Source organism: Oryctolagus cuniculus, chromosome X (assembly GCF_051225735.1).
Source record: "Oryctolagus cuniculus isolate XC-2025 breed Fujian yellow rabbit chromosome X, ASM5122573v1, whole genome shotgun sequence".
Lineage (NCBI taxonomy): Eukaryota > Metazoa > Chordata > Mammalia > Lagomorpha > Leporidae > Oryctolagus > Oryctolagus cuniculus.
This window is the reverse complement of record NC_142888.1, coordinates 45073276-45092715: the sequence shown is the minus strand read 5'-3', so window position 1 is coordinate 45092715 and position 19440 is coordinate 45073276. Positions and strand designations below refer to the sequence as shown.

The following is a 19440-nucleotide window of genomic DNA, read 5'->3' as shown; positions in this document are numbered from 1 at the left end:
CCAAAAGCTCTGTCCTCCACTTCACCAGAGCAACCTTGACTTTATTGTCTGTCTTGGGATCCTACATAAGATGGATTTTTGATGCTAAAAAGCATTTGGCAAGCGTTGTTCTGGTCTAGCCCCCTCTTTGTAGGCATTGAGACAGTGTGGCGCTTGAAAAGGGGAGAGATGTGCCCCAGACCACAGAGCCAAGTGTTTTTTCATGTCAGCCTCACCTTGTACTTGTTAGAAATGCAAATTACTGAACCTCACTCCTGACCCTAGGAATCAAACCTTGTAGACAGGCAGCAGTCTCTGGTTTAACTAGTCCTTAAGGTGATTGTGATACAGACTAAAGTTTGAGACTCACTGACAACAGAGGAAAAGCCACCAAAAGACCTGGGCTCCAAACAAGCTCCACCACTTTAAACAGAAGCAGCCTTGGGCAAGTCATGTCACAGTTTCCTCTGTACAAAGAGGAATAATATTTGCTTCACAGGCTTCTCGAAAGGACCAAAACAGATAATAGATGTGCTTTCTAAAGTGATTCACACTTAATATGTATGAGTGGTGTGAACTCATGCTAGGGTTGATGAGTCTTGAATTCAGAACTCAGTTGTCTGTATAATTCTGGACAGTGCTTTCCCCTGGCCCTCAAAGGTGAAAAATGAGAAGGCGATCTGAGCTCACTTCTGGTCCAGGTCCAGAGAGAGTAAGAGCCAAGGGCATTGTTAGCTTTAGTCCTGAAACCTGGCAGTTGAGAGACCAGGTTGAAAGGGCTTCAGATGGTGGTGGTGTATATAGGGTGGTGTGGAGTGCCAGGAAGCAACCTTGGCCTAGTGCCCTTGAACCTTTTCCTTCTGATTAGAAAGATCAGAGACTGATTAGTAAAAGTCTTTGAACTGTAAATATTTAACTGGGACACAGAGATGAGTGTCAAGGGAAATGTTTGATTATATTATTGTTCAACAATGGTGATTGAGAGATCCCGTCTGATGGATAATTCATCAGTGACAAAGGGTATGGTTCCTGCGGCCCTGCCCTGAACTAATTGTTTTGGGGTGGAGACTGCTAACTTAATTAGGACAAAACACCAAGTGCTAAAGAAGTATTAAGGCTCACTGTGGGGAGGGACTAACAATACCTGGACCGGGACATAGAACAGTTTGTCAGAGGTGACATGAAAACTATCTTCAAAAGTAAGGCTTTGCTAGTCAGAACAAGGCATCCATAAAAGGAAAGCCAAAGTCCAGAGGGGTAGAGAAAGAGCATGGTTGCAGTAATCAGTACAGGGTCCAGGATATTTATTTGAAAGATGGTGATGTGACTTCATAGGCCATGAGGCCAGAGAGCTGAGCTGGAGAGGAATATGGTGAGAGTTGTTGATTTTCCACTTGTCTCTTCCTGGAATTTGAATCATTCTTACCATTCTCTTTCTCTTCACACTGCCACTGCCCTCCAAGGAAGTCAGGGTATTAATTTATTCTCTGTGTTTCATTCCCTTATCAGAGTGCAAGTGCCCCAAGATAGGAACTATTTGTTCCTCTTCTTTCTCCCTAGGCCACTTATAGGCCAGTCCCCTATTTGGTTCTTAGTAAGAACTTGATGTATGTATTCCCTAGGAATGTGACAGGAGGCAGCAGGAATAAAAGACAGGAAAAGGGTGAGGGGAGATGAGTATCTTCAGTCCCGTGGAGGGTGGTAAAAGGAAACAAAGCAAAACAGAATTCTGGGGTCAGTGCTGTGGTGCAGCAGGTGGCATAGTGGGTGAAGCCAGCACCTGTGATGCCAGCAGCCCCCATGGGTATGAGTTCAAGTCCTGGCTGCTCCACTTCCACTCAAGCTCCCTGCTCATGGCCTGGGAAAGCAACCGATGATGGCCCAAGTATTTAGGCCCCTGCCACCCACACGGGAGACCCAGAAGAAGCTGCTGACTTCAGCCTGACACAATGCTGGCTGTTGAAGCCATCTAGGGAGTGAATCAGTGGATGGAAGATTCTCTCTCTCTCTCTAACTGACTTTCAAAATAAATAAGTAAATCTTAGAAAACCAGAATTCTTAGCTCATGAATAGTCCTTTGCAAAAGCTCCTAGGGCTGAGCTCTGCTGTAGCAACTGTGGCCTTTAGAATGAGACTAGCTTGGGGTAGGGTGAGGGGTGGAGTAGGAGGCTCCAGAGAGGTCTGACACTGTAGTAAAGGGCTTGCCCACCTGGGAGTCAGGAGGCCAGTGCTTCCAGTCCTTTTGCCTCTTAATTCTGTTTGTCCTTGGTCAAATCTCTTGGTACTCTTGGAGCCTCAGTTGCTTCCCTATCTCCTAAAGGAGCTGATGCAGCTGAGCACTCTGCAAGTGGGAAGTGTAGGGTGCAAGGCCCCTTTTGGCTCTCTTGAGACTTTGGGGAAAATCCTTAAAGGCTATGTACAGAAACAAGCCTGGGCCTTGAGCCTTCTACTTGGTTCTACCCCACCAGTGGATGCCCAGCCTTGCTTTGTGGGAAACACCAGTCTGAATAGCACTTGGAGCTATGTTAGTCTTCGCAGATTACAGGGCATCTGCTTACTGTGGTAAAATTCAGGTGAACTCCTTTGGGGGGAATCCTTTGCCTTATGAGCTTAATTCAAGTTGCAAGTCACAAGGACAGAAATACAGTATCTCAGGATTAGACTCTGTGTGTGTGTGTGTGTGTGTGTGTGTGTGTGTGGTATATGGCTTCTGTTTTTGATGTTTGTAAAGAAAGAGCCATTAGTGCTTAGTAGACAAACAGTTTATGCAGTAAATAAGTGTGGATACAGTTCATTGTTGTCAGTGATACAGCATTTCCATCACAATTATAGGTGAAACTAAAATCTCTTGAAGTAGTCATAGCAGATTCATGCTAGTGAGAACATATTACAAAACATTGCACGTGCATTATAGAGGCAGACAAAACTGGGGAAGAGATATATTTTTACTCACTTCTGGTTGGCTTCGTGTATTTTGTCATTGAGACTTACATTATGTTTGGGTCAAACAAAAAACCCAAAGAGGTTTTATAAAAGTTTACAACCATTAAACATTATTGTTTAATCTCACAAATGAATAAAGCAAACTATTATAGCTCAATGATACACAAACCAGGACTAAAAATAGTCAATCTGCCTAGGTATATAGTTAACTACAATACAATAGATACTAACTATGCTGAGTCTTCAGAAAGGCATTGACTACTTTAGACAAGCAGGTTCCAGAAATACACTGGTTTGGTTTCCAATGAGAACTAAGTGTAGTGCCGTTTCACTTGAGACTATGCACTCCCCAGTGTCAGATCTGAGGAGGGGAAGGAAGAGTAGGGTTAGGAAGAGACCTGAGCAGGGCTCTTTGGACAGCTCGGCGTTACTTCCCCTGTGCAGATCCAGACCCGGTTCACAGAGTAAAACAAAGTGTATTGAAATCGTTGGCCCTCAAAAAGGGCGTTGTATACAAAGTCCCATACTTACAGCATAGATAGAATAGTAACTGAGCGCCTCTCAAAGCGAACTCTTCTATGTTTAGAAGAAAACTCAGTGCCACAGGTTAATGGATATCAATGTTGGAGTTACTGTATAAAGATAATTTCTTCCAAAATAGAAAAATAAAAAGGAATTTTAGCGAAGTATTTGAAACTAGGAGAGGGAGAGAGAGAAAGAAAAAAATACCATGCTATGTGTTTCATTTCTTAGAATAGGACAAGTTTTGGAGGCCATTTCCATGAGGCATCTGTCATTCTCCCTTCTCTACCTGGCACCTTAAGAGAGAGTACAATGTCTCAATGTTACCCTTGAAAAGGCTCCTATTCCTTGGAGCTGTCTTATAGAAATAGTGCCCTGGATTAACCATGCCATCCCAGGGTCACACATCTCCTTTAGGTCAAAATGAAAACAAAATGAGAAAATCACAAACAGCAAAAAGAAAAAAAAAAGAGAATTCACAAAAATCTACAAACTCTAAGGCCTGAATAGGCACAGACTGCTATGAGGTCAGAAAATCAGTGAAAGAATTAAAATTACAAAGCACCTCTTGCAAAATATACCACTTCTTGAAAACCACACAAAACACTGTGCAGTGACCCCTGCTGAGTGCTTGGAGGTAAGTATCCTGAAAGATACACGCTTAGCCCCATGAGGGAAACTTGGTTTTATTCCCAAGGGAACCAAAGGGGGTGTGTGTGTCCCAGTGCTTCTTTATTAATTGCTGTTTTATAACTACAGACAATGGAAAAGTCAAAAAGTATGCAGACTTCAATATAAAGAAAATGTTTCTTTAATAACTAAGAACCAAGCTGGGTTTATGCATTCATAGTCGTGCAGCTCCATTTATAGATTCTTGCAGATGATTCACTAACACAGATAACTTTTTACACAAAATCCCTTCCGCAAGGACATATTAAATTTAATAGCCTAAAGAGAACGTATGCAATATAATGCCTGAAACTGTACACACAATAGCTGTGCACCTAGTAATAAAGAGGCCTTGAAAAATTGTCTATCTATAAACTACGACTGCCCTTTGGAAATAAAAGCTCCTTCACAACCTCTGGGCTACTTCCATGTGACACACAGTGCCACAAACATCGGAGTGAAAATTCAGTACTAATCCTAGTTGATGAGTTTTGTACATTTGTTTCTATACAATCAGGAAAAAAGAGATACAATTTGTATCAACAAAAGGTCATTTCTGGTTATTTGAAGCATTGCTCCTAGCCGCTTTGGTTTATACACATTGTATGAGAGGAGAAGAATGACAATTGTTTTTAGGAAATAAGAAATACATATGCTGCCTTAAAAATATTTCCTATATTGGGAGAAACTTACAAACTGTTCTGAGTACTAAATATGAACATGTTCGAGATGGATTGCAGCTAACATGATAAATCTTGTGCTTCTGTGTAAATTGTGCAAATAGCGAATAATGCAGTGCCACTGATGATTTTGGTAGGCAGATGAACTAACTGGCACAAAGGCATCAGAGTCATCTGAGATTGTCAAGCTGATTTAGACACAGGGCAGATTGAGAAGGTTCAAGAAGTTAAAGGTAGGAAATAGTGTTTGTGTGAAATAGCAAGCACTGCAGGGGCAACTGTCACTCTGTGGACCTACCTGGTAGAAAATACTTTTAACACTTTCAGTAATGTGCTGAGAAATGGGACGATTAGAAGGTAAGAGATTAATGGGAAGCTGTGATTAACTGAAGAGTAACATTTGGTTGAGATGCAGAATTGATTGACTTGGACAGACAGAAAGCAGCATGCAAGCCATTATCAAACCACCAGAAACAACCCTGACTACAGCCTCACATTCGGAGTGTTTCACAGTAAGAAACATTTAATAGGCAGTGTCACACCTTCTCATGAAGAAACAAAAGGCCAAGGCCAGGCCTTCTCAACTTTCATGAAAAAAACAACCATAGAAGTTAGCAAGTTCCAGCTCAGGAAATAGTGAGCTGGTCATGGTTCAAAATGTTGAAATATACAATGGATTCAAAAAGGGGGTTCATTTAGTGCAGCTTTAAAAAAAATAAACAAGAAATACCTCTTCTAGAGGCACTTAGCTACAAAGTTTCCCACCCTGAGCAAGATACAAGTTGCGCAAATGGTGCCTCTCAATCCAAGGCCTTTCCTCTTTAGTAGCAAATCTAAGAATTAATTACCTTATTAGCAAGTGCACCCTCTTTGCGTGGATTTGAAGTGCATAACTGAGCCAGCTATGAGCAAAGATGCAGCATCCCCTTCTGGAAGCTGCTTTTTTTTCCTATCTAGAAAAATCCCTGGTTTTTTTTTTTTTTCCCTAAAGAAATTCTGCTCCACCAATGATTGACCTTATTGCCCAAAGGGTGGACAGCAGGAGAATAGTGGATTACATGGCTATGCACTGTCCTCCATTACATTTTCATCCTGTGGTGTTGAATACTGCATAGGTCAGAAGTCCAAAAAGCATCCATTAGTCCCTCCTTGAGTGAAGCTTTAGTATTCGCCATTTAATGCCACATGAGTTTGGCCATCTCTCCTGGGATACGGTGAGTGGCCTCTGGGAGTAAATCCTTTGGTCCTGGTCAAACTCTTCTGTGCTTGTGTAGCATACACGTATCCTATGATCGGAACTTGAGCTTATCCATCAGCTCCTCTGCAGAAGGCTGCAACCTGACCCCTAATTTGCTGAGGTGAAGAGACTTGGAAGCTAGGAACTATTAGTAAATGTTGGCTGGCCAGTGAAAAGTACAAAGGAAACAGATCTGGTTTGCTCTGGCGCCTAAGAAAGCAATGTTCTAATGTTGGCATGTACTTTCCACTTTCAAAACTAGTTGAAACTATGAAATGTAACATAAAATCATCAAGTCAGATTCATGACCTATACAGCTATAGACTAAGGACTGCTTAGAGCCTACCTTCTCATTATCACTATAAAAGTTGATACAGAGGTATGCACACATCTCAAATATATACATTCATACATGCAATATAATTGCTAATAGGTTTCAGATATAGCTCTAGAAGCCTCAATGTGACCCTATATCTTGTTTAATAAAGATATTGAATGATCAAATATCCATGCAAAAGGAAGTATTTGATTTTAAATAGCTTCAAAAAATCCTATTAAGAAAACCTAAAAGGTTAATTCAACATATACTCTGATCCTGATGTTTTTGCTCTCTAACTTGGATATATCATTCACACTTTGCAATATAGAATGTGTGACTAAGAAAATGCTGGTAATGGAATCCCTCGGGATTTCTCACATTTAGGCCTCTTCTCCCTGGGTTTTGTCCTCCATTACCTGCGCCATGCAGTGCACAAAGGGCATGGGACTTGTTGTCAGAGGACTTGGGTGTGTGTCTTGACTGAAGTCATTTGCTAGCAGTGTGACTTTGGCAAGTCAATCTCACTGAGCTTCAGCTCCCTGCTCTATAAAATAGGATGTTGGTAAGACCTACCTCACAGGGTTGTTATGCGCTTAAATGATGTAAACACTCTGTAACTTATTAAAAGCGCAACACAAATGATTAGTTACTATAATCATAGTATTAGTGTATTTGAAGTATTAATATTCCTATCTCTAGAAAGGACTGCAGTGGTCCTGTGTCACGTCAACGTGCAGCCCTAAGCTTAGCAACAATCAAGGCTGCCAGTTGCTGGGCATCTGCTGTGTGGGGATTCTTCTCCATCACTGCAAGAACAATGTTGGAAGGGAAAATATTGCAGAGGTTCTTATAGGTCTGATACTGGTGCTCTGGGATCATATGCTCCCTAGAATCATTGCACATTCCCACCCAAGGATTCCTCCAAAGCTGCTCCATCTTTTCGGGCACACTCCGTACCATGACTGGCTCGTAACATGGTTGCATGAGGCTGTTACTCAAGGGATAGGAGTGGTAGGCATAGGAGTCGGCTGCACAGGGCAGTGGGTCCCAGCTGGCGTGCTGTTCCCGGCACAGAGGAGGTCGTCTTTGCCTCATGGGGTTGCTCTCATAGAGGCGGGAGTCAGAAATGCTGTCCATCCGTGTCATCACCAGGGCACGGCCTGGCTGGGGAGTTGCCCCGGGATGGATATTGGGAGGCATGGAGTAGTCTCCAGGACAGCTGGAGCGTGCCCCAGTTGCTGGGTGTTGGGCATGCAGAGCTAAGTGGGAGACTGACTGCTTGTGAGGGGCCTGCTTAGAATCCTCTGGGCCGTAGCTCTGCACTCGCGTTAAGGCTTCATGGTAACCATGAGGAAAAGGCTGAAGACGGTTCTGAGATGCCGAGCGGTGCAACTTCAAACTGCCTTCAGAATGGGCATCAGCTACAGCCAAGTACAGGTTGTTGTAGGAAGAATAGTTGTCGTTCCTGGTATGGCTCATGCGGCTATCAGGACAGAGGTTGGGATTCCGGGCATACACCCCCCGGTCTGCTTCAGCCATGTAGTACTCTCGATTATGCAGGCTGTTGATGTTTAACTTGGAGAAGTCGCCTAACATCGAATAGTAGCCATGGTCCCCCATGGACTCAAACTTTGGGTATTGCTCAGCATAGCTAATAGGGGTCCCATGGCTGTTGGTAACGAGAATCGGGGGATACTGCATGCTGGCCATGTGCTCCAACGAGGCCTTCTGGTGTGGGAAATGGGAGGATCCTGGCACTGGGCTGCTGGCCGAACGAGTGTTGAGTGCACCCACTGCATGGCTTTTGGGGGGTGGGATTGTGGGGACACTTAGGGCAGTCACAAGCGAGGGGACAGAGCTGGCCTCAGGCTTACGGGCAATGGACAGCCATTCCTCAGGCTCCACGGCCACGGACCGGATGCTGGGATCGGATTGGCGCTTGGGGGCCACCCGTTTGACCTCTGAGGTTATCTCACCTTTGGCACTAGACATCCCTGTGCCACACTTGGCCAGGGTGCCTTCGCTCATGGTTTTCACTGTGGACAGTTTGGCACTGATGCGGAGCTCATCAGCCACCGAACGCTGCGGTTGGTTGGCCCGCTCCGGGTGGTAGTATTTGCACTTGTGGCCGTAGGTGCATTTTTTGCCTGAAAAAATAATGCCTTGGAGTAAGACTTTCTCATAGTTGCGCAACCCTCTGTGCCAGAAACTGTCAAAGCAACCTGGTCACTCAGGTTAGAGTTATTACTGTTTGGGGCTGAGGCAGAATATTAACTTTCCACAAAGGTGAGAGACAGACAACACCAAGGAGGCATCACACACTGCAAGGGGAGAGGGGTAGAGGTAGAAAGCTGGAGAGGAAATTGCAGTGTCAAAGCTAAGAGCTGAGCAGTTGAACAGCCTGGATTGTCCAGTGATGTACAGCTTTGCCTCAGCATAGCCTGCACGCTAAGGTGGTGGAGAGCAACAGAAGGCAGCGTGGTGCAGTGCAAATGAGCACAGGTTTGGAGGCCAGGCAAACCTGGGTTTCCATTCCAGCTATGTCCCTTACTAGCCTCGTGACCTTGGTCAGTGACTCTATGTTCCAAGCCTCATTTTCTTCTTCTGTAAACAGGGTTCATAAGCACGCCTATATTACAGGGTAATTGTAAAGATTCAATGAGATAACATGAAAAGATTCTGATTCAAATGTTCATCGAGGACAAAAACCAAATGCCCCATAAAAGTGATTGTCCAAAAAAAGAGCCAACATCCAAACTAGCCTCAGACCAAGCCCATGATGCACTGTAGGCTCACAAACTTTGTATCAGAGGGACTTGGGTAAGGACACAAAAACACTCTAGAAGAAGGTATCTTTAAAAAATAAAAAAAAAAATGAAAGGGAAGTTTGGAGGCAAAGTGGCAAACCACAGATCAGAAGGAAAGGGTATTATTAGTTGACAGAAGGTGGAAGTCAGCTGCCTGACAGACACATTCTTGGGGTCAAACCCAGTTTGGCATTGCTCTTTCTATTTCCGTAGGCCCCATAGGTTTCGACAACATTGCTCAGGACTCAGGCAGCTAGAGCTTGTATGTTATTTTAGCAAGTAACAGCTGATCTTCCCTTCAATTCTAGATACCTCTTCCTCATGCAGTTTCTAGGATTTTTTCTTTAAATACCTACTGAGAGTACATAAAGACACAAAACTGTAACTCACAGAAAGTGGATGGACCAGGATTCCCATCTGAAAGGTAAACCTGGGAGAGAAAAGTATCCACAGAGTCCTTATGTTTCCCCTAGTACAGAACTCAGTTCTGCACATAGGTACTCACCATAAGGACATGGTTGCTTCTTATGCTCAGGAACGACAGGTCTCTTTCTTAGGAAATTTTCAAGGCTTGGGCCATGGCGTCCTAAAGGATCATCTGGAGGCATAAATCTGAAAGCAAGCAAGCAAGGGGTGAATGTCTTCCCTTCTGTTGCCACTATCCCCTAAGCAGGAGTTCTGATTTTCATTAGCTCTGGCCTGTATTGTCACAGCTTTCTAATGGCCCCTCCTGGCTCAAGTCTGCCTTTTTCTGTTAAGCCAGCAGCTCTTCCTTTTGTTACCGCTTGGTCACACAGGAAGAATTCTTTTCCCTGTGCATCATTCTTCCATGTGAGTGTGTTCCAGCAGTACCAGTGTGCCTGCTTGTTCCCCCCAGCACGCCACTCACATTCACACCTTCATAGCTTTATTCATGTTGTCCCCTTCCTCTGTCATGCCCAGCAGCCCTCTTTGCTCTGTGAGCTTCATCTGAAATGTCATCTCCTCTGGGAGGTCTTTTTCTAAAACCTCCTGTAGACAGAGCAATTAATAAAAAACTTTAACCGTAGCGCTTATCACAACACATTGCAGTGGTTTCTTTCTCTTTCTTAACTGCACTTTCAGCCCTTTCAAAGTCAGTCCTGTTTCTCATTCAGCCTTTTATCTCCATGGCAACCAGCATAATGCATGGTACACAGTAAGTGTTCAGTAAATTTTTATTGAAATGAAATGAAATCTATTCCTACTGGTAACTTGGATAGAGGGCTATTATTCAGAGCCTACTGGAAAGAAACGCACTTGTCATTCACAAAAGAATACATCAGCAACCGCTCCTCAATGAACTTCTTCCATTCCGGCTTTTCAACTTGAAGGTCTCGGTAGTTATCGTTGGATACAATGATGCCATCAGAATCAAAAGCCAGTTTGACTATGAACCGGTCATCATAGCAGACAACTCTCCTGCCTTGGACCCTTCGCGATGGTGTGAAGACAAGAATCTTTTCCTTTTCCAGCTTACGTAGAATATCTTGATCTGTTGAAATATGATTATATACCACAGAGTAGAAATCCTCTTTGGAAATTAACAGTTTTATCCCCATATTACAAAATACAAAGTTTATACTAAATTAAAATATTTTCACTTAGAAAGTGGGTTCCATTCCCAGCTACAACACCAAATTGGATCATGACCTTAGGTAAGTCACCTTCCCCTTTGGATTTATTTTCAGTAAAATGAAGGAACTGGACTCAATGACCCCTGAATTTTCAAAGTTACCACGAAGAGTGAAAAGTGACGCTGATGGCCCAGCATTCTGGATACTTATTTTGCCTTTTGGCCAAAGCCTCAGCTTTCCGGCTGTTGAAGAGAACGGGCTGGTGTGCTGGTAGGAGGAGAGTGAAGCATCACTCCTAGGGACTTACATTTTTGCCTTCTGCCTGAAGGAAGGCCCAAATGAAGGTGAAACATCAAGCTGTAGCTCTTGTGTTGACGCCCTTTCTTTGGCCTTCTAATTGCCAAGGAGAGAGAATTGCTGGCTGCGCTTGAGAAGGGCCAGGATTCACTCTCAGACTGAGCCTTGGGAGCCTGTTCAGCAGATGTCAGTCAGCTCTACACACAGCCCAGATAGTCATTCACTGGAGTTTTCCCATTAGGCACATCAGGTAAGAGCTGATACTCAGAGGACTGGGGCCTATAAGTCCCTAAATACTGTAAAGAGTATATGTTTCATATACTGTTGTAAGTGAATGTAGCAGTCCTACTCCCACTAGGACCCTACCACATACTGACTTTTGATGACTTTTTAAGACATTCTTGGCCTTCACGGGCCACTTCTTTCACAAAGAGATATTAAAATTTCCATGTTATGCCAACCATGTAGGAGATCCAGATGAAGCTCCTGGCCCTGCTGACCATGTCGGAGACCCAGATGAAGCTCCTGGCCATCTGGGGAGTGAACCAGCAGAGGGAAGATCTCTTTCTCTGTTCTTCCCTCTCTCTCTAACTCTGACTTTCAAATAAATAAATAAATCTTAAAAGTTAAAAAAAATTTCCAAGTTACAATGGCCTTAATATAAATCCAAATATAATCCATCTAGATACATCATTGTGAACTCACTATTATCATATTCATCTCTCCTTCTGATATGACAAGAAAATCAAATTAAAACATTCCATGGGACCTTAAAAATATCATCAGTCCCCCACGGATAAGTCACATGGGACTTTTCTCTCTATTCCACTCCCTACTTGCAAATCCCACAATCATTTGGTGCAGAATGAGATGGGTTGTCTACCATGGTTTCCACAGTCCCTTGAAAAATTCGTCCATGTTCATAGACAGATTTATCCCCCTTTAGTCTGAATCTATGGCCAAGTAGAAAAGCACTCCTTTTCAATTATGTACTTTATCCTTGGCTGAACTGATGCTGTCTCTACTTAACTGCCATATACCACAAAACGATGATGGTTTTCTTTGGGTCACTTTATCAAGCATAAACTTACTAAAAATATTTTACATACACTTAACAATTTAGACAAAAATATTTAGCTAAGTTGGTACCATCAACCCCTCCCTCAATCAGTTTGCTGGCTTTGCCTATAGATGAGAAGAAATGTTGGATTTGCAACAGTACCTGTAATTGGTGCATCAGGGCGGGACTGCTCCTTTCTCCACGCGGGCACAAATACAGTAATATCTTTATGGCCTTTATCTAGAAACCAGTCCACAGCAAGTTGTATTCCTCGGCAGGAGAATTCTTCTTTATTTCCATGGCTTTAGGAAGGTAGAAAATAAGAGGAGAAAGGACTGACAATTGATAACCAAAAAGTGCTCCCCAAACAGGCTTTTTCTTAGTATTAAGAGGTTCACAACAAGCAATTTCCTTTTAAATGATGCCAAAGTATGCATTTTTTCAAAGATTTATTTATTTATTTATTTATTTGAAAGGCAGAGTTACAGAGAGGCAGAGGCAGAGAGAGACAAAGTTCTTCCATCCTGTTTTTCATTCCCTAGATGGCTGCAAAAGCCAGAGCTACACTGATCCGAAGCCAGGAGCCTGGAGCTTCTTCCAGGTCTCCCATGTGGGTGCAGGGGCCCAAGGACTTGGACCATCTTCTACTGCTTTCCCAGGCCAAAGCAGAAAGCTGGATCGGAAGAGGAGCAGCTGGGACTAGAACTAGCACCCATATGGGATGCTGGCACTGCAGGCGGCTACTTTATCAACTATGCCACCATGCAAGCCTCCAAAGTGTGCATTTTTTTAAAAGATTTTATTTTTTATTTATTTACTTGAGAGGTAGAGTTACAGACAGTGAGAGGAAGAGACAAAGGTCTTCTGTTGGTTCACTCCCCAAATGGCTGCAACGGCTGGAGCTACGCCGATCCTAATCCAGGAGCCAGGAGCTTCTTCCCTGCTCTCCCACGTAGGTGCAGGGGCCCAAGCACTTGGGCCATCTTTACTGCTTTCCCAGGCCATAGCAGAGAGCTGGATCGGAAGAGGAGCAGCCAGGACTCGAACTAGCGCCCATATGGGATGCCGGCACCGCAGATAGAGGATTAACCTACTGCGCCACGGCAAATGCCCCAAAGTATGTATTTTTTAAGAAGAGCATCTTAAAAAATGCTCACTAGGCTGTGGCATAGTGGGTAAAGCCACCGCCTGCAGGGCTGGCATCCCATATGGGTGCCGGTTTGAGTCCTGGCTGCTCCTCTTCTGATCCAGCTCTGTGCTGTGGCCTGGGAAAGCAGTAGAAGATGGCCCGAGTCCTTGGGCCCCTGGACCCATGTGGGAGACCTGGAAGAAGCTCCTGGCTCCTGGCTTGGACCAGCACAGCTCCTACCATTGCAGCCATCTGGGGAGTGAACCAGCAGATGGAAGACCTCTCTCTCTGTCTCTCTTTCTCTTTCTGCCTCTGCCTCTCTGTAACTCTGCCTTTCAAATAAATAAATCTTTAAAAGAAAGAGCATATCAAAACAACTTTTCAGTTTATTCATTTATTTGAAAGGAGAGGAGAGAGAGAGGATATTTTTCATTTGCTGGTTTACTCTCTAAGTATCTGGCTCAAGCCAGGAGCCAGAAACTCCATCTGGGTCTCCCACAGGGGCAGGTGGCAGGGACCCAAGCACTTGAGCCATCATCTGATGTCTCCTAGCGGCCCAGTAACAGGAAGCTGAATCTGAAGCAGAGGTGGGACTCAAACCAGGCACTTTGATATCAGATGTGGGAGTCCTAAGGGGCAGCTTAACTCTCTGTGCCACAATGCCTGGCCCTTAAATTCTCTTTCATCTAATTGTCACAAAAATTGTTATCATTATTACAGACTTCTCTCAAGGGCACAGATGGTTAACAACTCCCACCCAGTAGCACGCCCTGGTGGCTCTCTCCTATCACTAGTTCCATTTTCTCTGTTTGTACTACCACCTTCTTTTTTAAAGATTCATATATTCAAAACTGATGAAAAAAGATGAGTTGCTATTAGATTTTTAGATAGTTTATGTAGGGGATTATCTGGAGATGAGTCTCAAGTGCATGCATCAAGCTCTGAAAATAGCATTGACAGCAGAAAAGACACATAAAAACGCTGACTGAAAATGCTTATCATGTGTATACATTTAATTAAATATAATACACTAACAAAAATCATAGTATTGAAAATTTTAAGGTGTGGGAAATGCTCACAATATAGTTATCAAAGAGAAAAGAAAGGATATAGAAACGTGTGTATGGTATCTATATAAATATAGTAATCCTAATTTTGTAGAAGAAAGCATTGAAAAAATGTTAGAAATAAATAAATATATTAATAAAATTTGCTATTCTATGTGGCAGGGTTATCAGTCACCTTATTTTCTTCCTTTGATTTCAAAATTTCCTATAAAAACCTAGTGTTCCTTTTATCATCAAAACATGATGTAAAAAGAGGAAATTCTGTCACTATTACTTATACAAGGAACAAACACCTGGAAAGTTAAAAAGTCAAACAGAATTCATGTTGTGAAGATTCATTTATTTATTTGAAAGGCAGAGTGACAGAGAAAGAGAGAGAGACACAGAGAGACTCTCTGTCACTCTGCCTTTCAAATAAATAAACATATTTTAAAAAAGTCCCCAGTATACCATAAAGCAATTATACTACTCTATAGAAAATATCAGGAAAAGTATATTTCACTGCCAATACATTCCAGGATAGCATTAAAGATAGCTACCATTGATTGCTTCTAAGAAAAAAAAATTGAGCCATGAAGCAATTGGGCAAGCCCACAGTATTCAAAGGGCTACTACTGGATGAAGCCAGCATGAAATAGTCGGGTAGGGAAGACATCCAGTTGTGATTTTTCCCACTACTACAGTGCTGATAAATATAAAGAATAATGGAACTTGGGAAAGTCATCAGAACTGCCATTAGAAGGGGGATTTCATTTGGCTTCACAATGCTGTAAAGTGTCATCTTCTCTCAAACAGTTTAAGTCTAGAAAGAAATACAAGAGTTAGATTTGCTGACAGATACTCCAACTTTGTACTGTATACTATCAAATTCTTTGTTTAAAATATTTTCATAATAACAAATGTATATGGTTATTGAATATATTCATATTGTATAAAATGTAGAAAACAAAAACAACAAAGAAAAACTCCTCAAGATCCAACTCTTTCACTACTACCCACAGACAGTTTGTATTTTGATGCATTTGTATTTTGATATCAGTTTCTAAATGCACTGATAATTGTTTTAAAAAAACAACAGGGCCGGTGTCACGGCTCACTAGGCTAATCCTCTGCCTTGCGGCGCCGGCACACCGGGTTCTAGTCCCAGTCGGGGTGCCGGATTCTGTCCTGGTTGCCCCTCTTCCAGGCCAGCTCTCTGCTGTGGCCAGGGAGTGCAGTGGAGGATGGCCCAAGTGCTTGGGCCCTGCACCCCATGGGAGACCAGGATAAGTACCTGGCTCCTGCCATTGGATCAGTGCGGTGCGCCGGCCGCAGTGCGCCGGCCGCAGCAGCCATTGGAGGGTGAACCAACGGCAAAGGAAGACCTTTTTCTCTGTCTCTCTCTCTCACTGTCCACTCTGCCTGTCAAAACAAACAAACAAACAAAAAACCCATAGCATTCTAATAAAACCATATTAAAATTTTGTCTTTAGAGCAGTCCAGGAAGCACAGCATGAACTATCCAGTAAGAATTATAAGACTTTTTAATGTATTTATCAAGGTGGCAATAAAGACCTATACAAAGACCCAGTATGCTAAGTTTAGTGCCCAATAAATATTTAAATAATGAATACATTTTTAAGAACAAATAAAGTAATGTTTGCAAAATGACCTGTTTTTGCCAAATACATAAAATGTGCTTTTACAATCTTGAAAAGGTTAACAATCCTAGGACCTGCAGGTCACAGAGTATCTCAGTGATACTATAGCTCACTGTGTCCTGTAAACTGGATTAAAAACATGTCATGATCCAGGTTCCCAAGCTGAATTCCGAATAGCAAATGAGTCACTGGCTTCTCCCTCTGCAATTGTGTTTTTTTTTTTTTAAAGTAGGATTCAAACGTTTGGGCTTCTCCCAGACATAACATAGAATATAGTGGCATTTACATTTCAAAGCCTGTGTTCCTCTGTAATGGAGTTTTTCCCTCCCAAGGGAGACAGATCACAGAATGAATGTATCCTTTAGCATGTATCATAGAATAGTCACAATATGTGAATCATAGGTATCCCACTACTGCAAATGTTAATGCCTTCAATGGCAAACAGAGTATCATAATTTAAACACAGGCTCATCCAATAGGCTGATGAATAGCAGATGTTAAAATGTAGTTTAAGAAATGTTAATTGCATGATAAAGTGATAACTAACTAATGGGGAAAACAAACTGAGTTTACATTAACAGCAGTAACAAGTTCGTATGCAGACTATAACACTGCACTTTGGACATGTAAAATGTGATTACAGAATAAATGGGACTCATAAGGAACTTACTTAGATAAGAACAAGACGCTAATAGAGACACACACAACGATTTTTAAAACAGCATGTGGTCCCTATGCACCATTTTAATAGGCTCTAAAGATAAGATTGAGTGTTGAGTTTTTTGCTTATTTTTGTAAAGATTTACTTTAGTATTTTAATTTTATGTAAATCATGTAAGGTACCTTTAATTTAGCAAATCTCCTGTCATTCAGGAGACAAAATTTCATCTTCCTATCAGTAAGACTGCTGCTGACACAGACTAGATATGTTGAAACTAATTACCTAGTAATTAAGCTCCTCGCTGTTTTTTTAAAAGTAAAAGAACTATAAAGTATCCTTCAAAATTAGCCATCCTTGAACAGAAATCCAAGGAAAAGGAAGATCTTTTTTAAAAATAATTATTTGAAAGGCAGAGTTACAGAGGAGCGACAGAGAAAAAGGAAAGAGAGAGAGAGAGAGAATATCAATTAATCTACTGGTTCACTCCACAAATGACCACAATGGCCAGGTCTCAGCCAGGCCAAAGCCAGGAGACATCTGGGTCTCCCACATGGGTAGCAGGGTCTCAAGCACTTGGGCCATCTTCTGCTACCTTCCCAGGTGCATTAGCAGGGAGCTGGAATGGAGGCGAGGCAGCTGGGACTTGAATTGGCACTCACATGGGATGCTGGCATTTCAGGTGGCAGCTTAACCTGCTGTTCCACAACACTGGCCTCAAGGAAGATCTGGTATCACCATCAAGTCAAAGTTCCCAAGGAAGTCTGGCTCCTCTCATCCTTGACTCCGAAACACAAAATCCTTAAAGAAAGGTAGGCTTTGGAAACATGTCTGATCTAGGATGTTCTGGGTGGTCTAGTTTGAGGAGAGACTGAGTTGGTCAGATCAAGTATCCCTTCCCCTCAAGAATCACTTTAGTGGGGACAGACATTTGCGGCACAGCAGGTTAAGCTACTGACCACGACACCAGCATTCCATGAGTGCCGGTTTGAGTCCTAGCTACTCCACTTCCAATCCAGCTCCGTGCTAAGACGGTTGGAATGCTTGGGACCCTGCCACCCACATGGGAGACTCAGATGGGGTTCCGGATTCTCCATGCTTTAGCTTGGCCTAATCCTGGCTTCTGTGGCCATTTGGGGAGTGAACCAGCAGATGGAAGATCTCTCTTTCTGTCTCTCCCCGTTTCTTCCTCTCTCTCTGTCATTCTGCCTTTCAAATAAATAAATAAATAAAAAGCATCACTCTAGGTTATGCTTAAAGCAGAGATACTTTTGACCCTTTGAACAGGGAAATCATTCGCTCTCTACTTTTTTTAAAGATTTATTTTGAGAGAGAGAGAGAGAGAGAGAGAGAGATCTTCCATCTTCTGCTTCACTCCACAAATGGCCACAACAGTTGAGGCTGGGTCAGGTTGAAGCCAAGAGCAGGGACCCAAGCACTTGGGTCATCTTCCACTGCTTCCTCCAGGTGTTTTAGCTGGGAACTGGATTGGAAGTGGAGCAACCAGGATGCTGGCAGCGCAGGTTACAAGGTGCAGCTTAACCCGCTGTGCCACAACATTAACCTCTATTTTCTGCTTTACTGGTCCATTGAATCATTCTGATTCTGTAGTATTGTGTGCAGTTCATTTGATTTGCTTGTTACAATGCCTCTGGTTTTCCCTCACTAAAAAAGGGAAGCTGTGTAGCCTGACTGACACACTTTATGGTGATGCTGTCATGATTTAAAATATTGGAAAAAGGAAATCTGTATATGTATTCTTTGTTACTAGCAATGATACTAAACATGTTTAATAACATTAATAGTCCCATAATATTGTATGATAGTGTCAGAAGAGTTTTGGAGTCAGATTCAAGCTTTAATCCAAGCTTTGCCATTTATTAACTATGTGACCCTAGGTAGTTACTTATCTCTCTGAACCTGAGTCTCTTCACATGAAAAAAAAAAAATGAACCTGATCATTCCATTCTAGTAGCATTGTTTCCTTTTAAGTTATTTTTTGTCATTTTTATTTGAAACACAGAGAGACAGAAACAGATACAGAGAGATCTTTTCATCCACTGGAATTGGAAGTAGAGCCAGGACTTGAACACAGGCACTCTGATATGGGATGTGGGTGCCCCAAGTGGCCTCTTAATCATTGCACCAAATGCCCACCCTGAGATGGTGCATCTTTTTTAAAATAATTTAATTTTAAGTTTTAATTAGTTTTTATCAGATTCAACGTGGTTTGTAGATATAATTCAGAGGACATAATGATATTCCCTTTCTCGCTCCTTCCCTCTCTGCCTCCCTCCCTTCTTTCTCCCCCCCTTTTTTTTTTAGTTGAGATGATGCATCTTGAAGACTATGAACATAAAGAGGAGGGAAATAACATGAACACAGGGGAGGGGGAGTAGAAATTAGCATAATTTACATGGAAACCATTAAATAGCCTGATGCAAATTGCAAATACAACAGGTGTTAGAAATGAGATCAAAGGGGGAGAAGGAAAGGCCAGGTCACAAAGAGCTTTAAAGCCAGATGAAGGGATCCGAACTTGGTAGGATAACAATCAGAAGTTACTGAGAGTTCCTCAGTAAGTCTCCGAGTGATTATGAGGGCAGCACTTTCAGGATCGGGATAGCAGATCCCAAGAGGAACAAAGCTGAATAGTTATGTCTCCCCTGAAGGATCACAAATGCCTAAATTGCCTGCATGACCCCTTTTGAAATCATGGCAGTGATTTCAAAAGAGAGAGGAAAGGCAAGGGCAGGATCATATCAGCCTCTGTCTACCCACCTCCAAGAACACAGGCCACAGGCAACGACCCATGGTCACCTGTAGTGCTTTGAAAAT

At 42.6% G+C, this 19440-nt stretch overlaps 1 protein-coding gene across 3 annotated transcripts in view; it reads right to left on the bottom strand.

Moving 5' to 3' along the window:
• Positions 1 to 19440, bottom strand: part of ZC3H12B (zinc finger CCCH-type containing 12B) — a 547765-nt gene that overhangs the window by 82243 nt on the left and 446082 nt on the right. For 2 of the 3 annotated variants that reach the window (XM_008272718.5, XM_089324778.1), the window contains 4 exons: positions 12271 to 12410; positions 10435 to 10669; positions 9662 to 9768; positions 2728 to 8496 (listed from right to left, as the gene is read on the bottom strand). In XM_008272718.5, the coding sequence (XP_008270940.1) occupies positions 7076 to 8496; positions 9662 to 9768; positions 10435 to 10669; positions 12271 to 12410 (1903 nt within the window). In that variant the 3' untranslated portion in view covers positions 2728 to 7075. Of the gene's footprint in view, positions 1 to 2727; positions 8497 to 9661; positions 9769 to 10434; positions 10670 to 12270; positions 12411 to 19440 lie in introns of those variants that run through there. The other variant, XM_089324779.1, reaches the window with a different exon arrangement.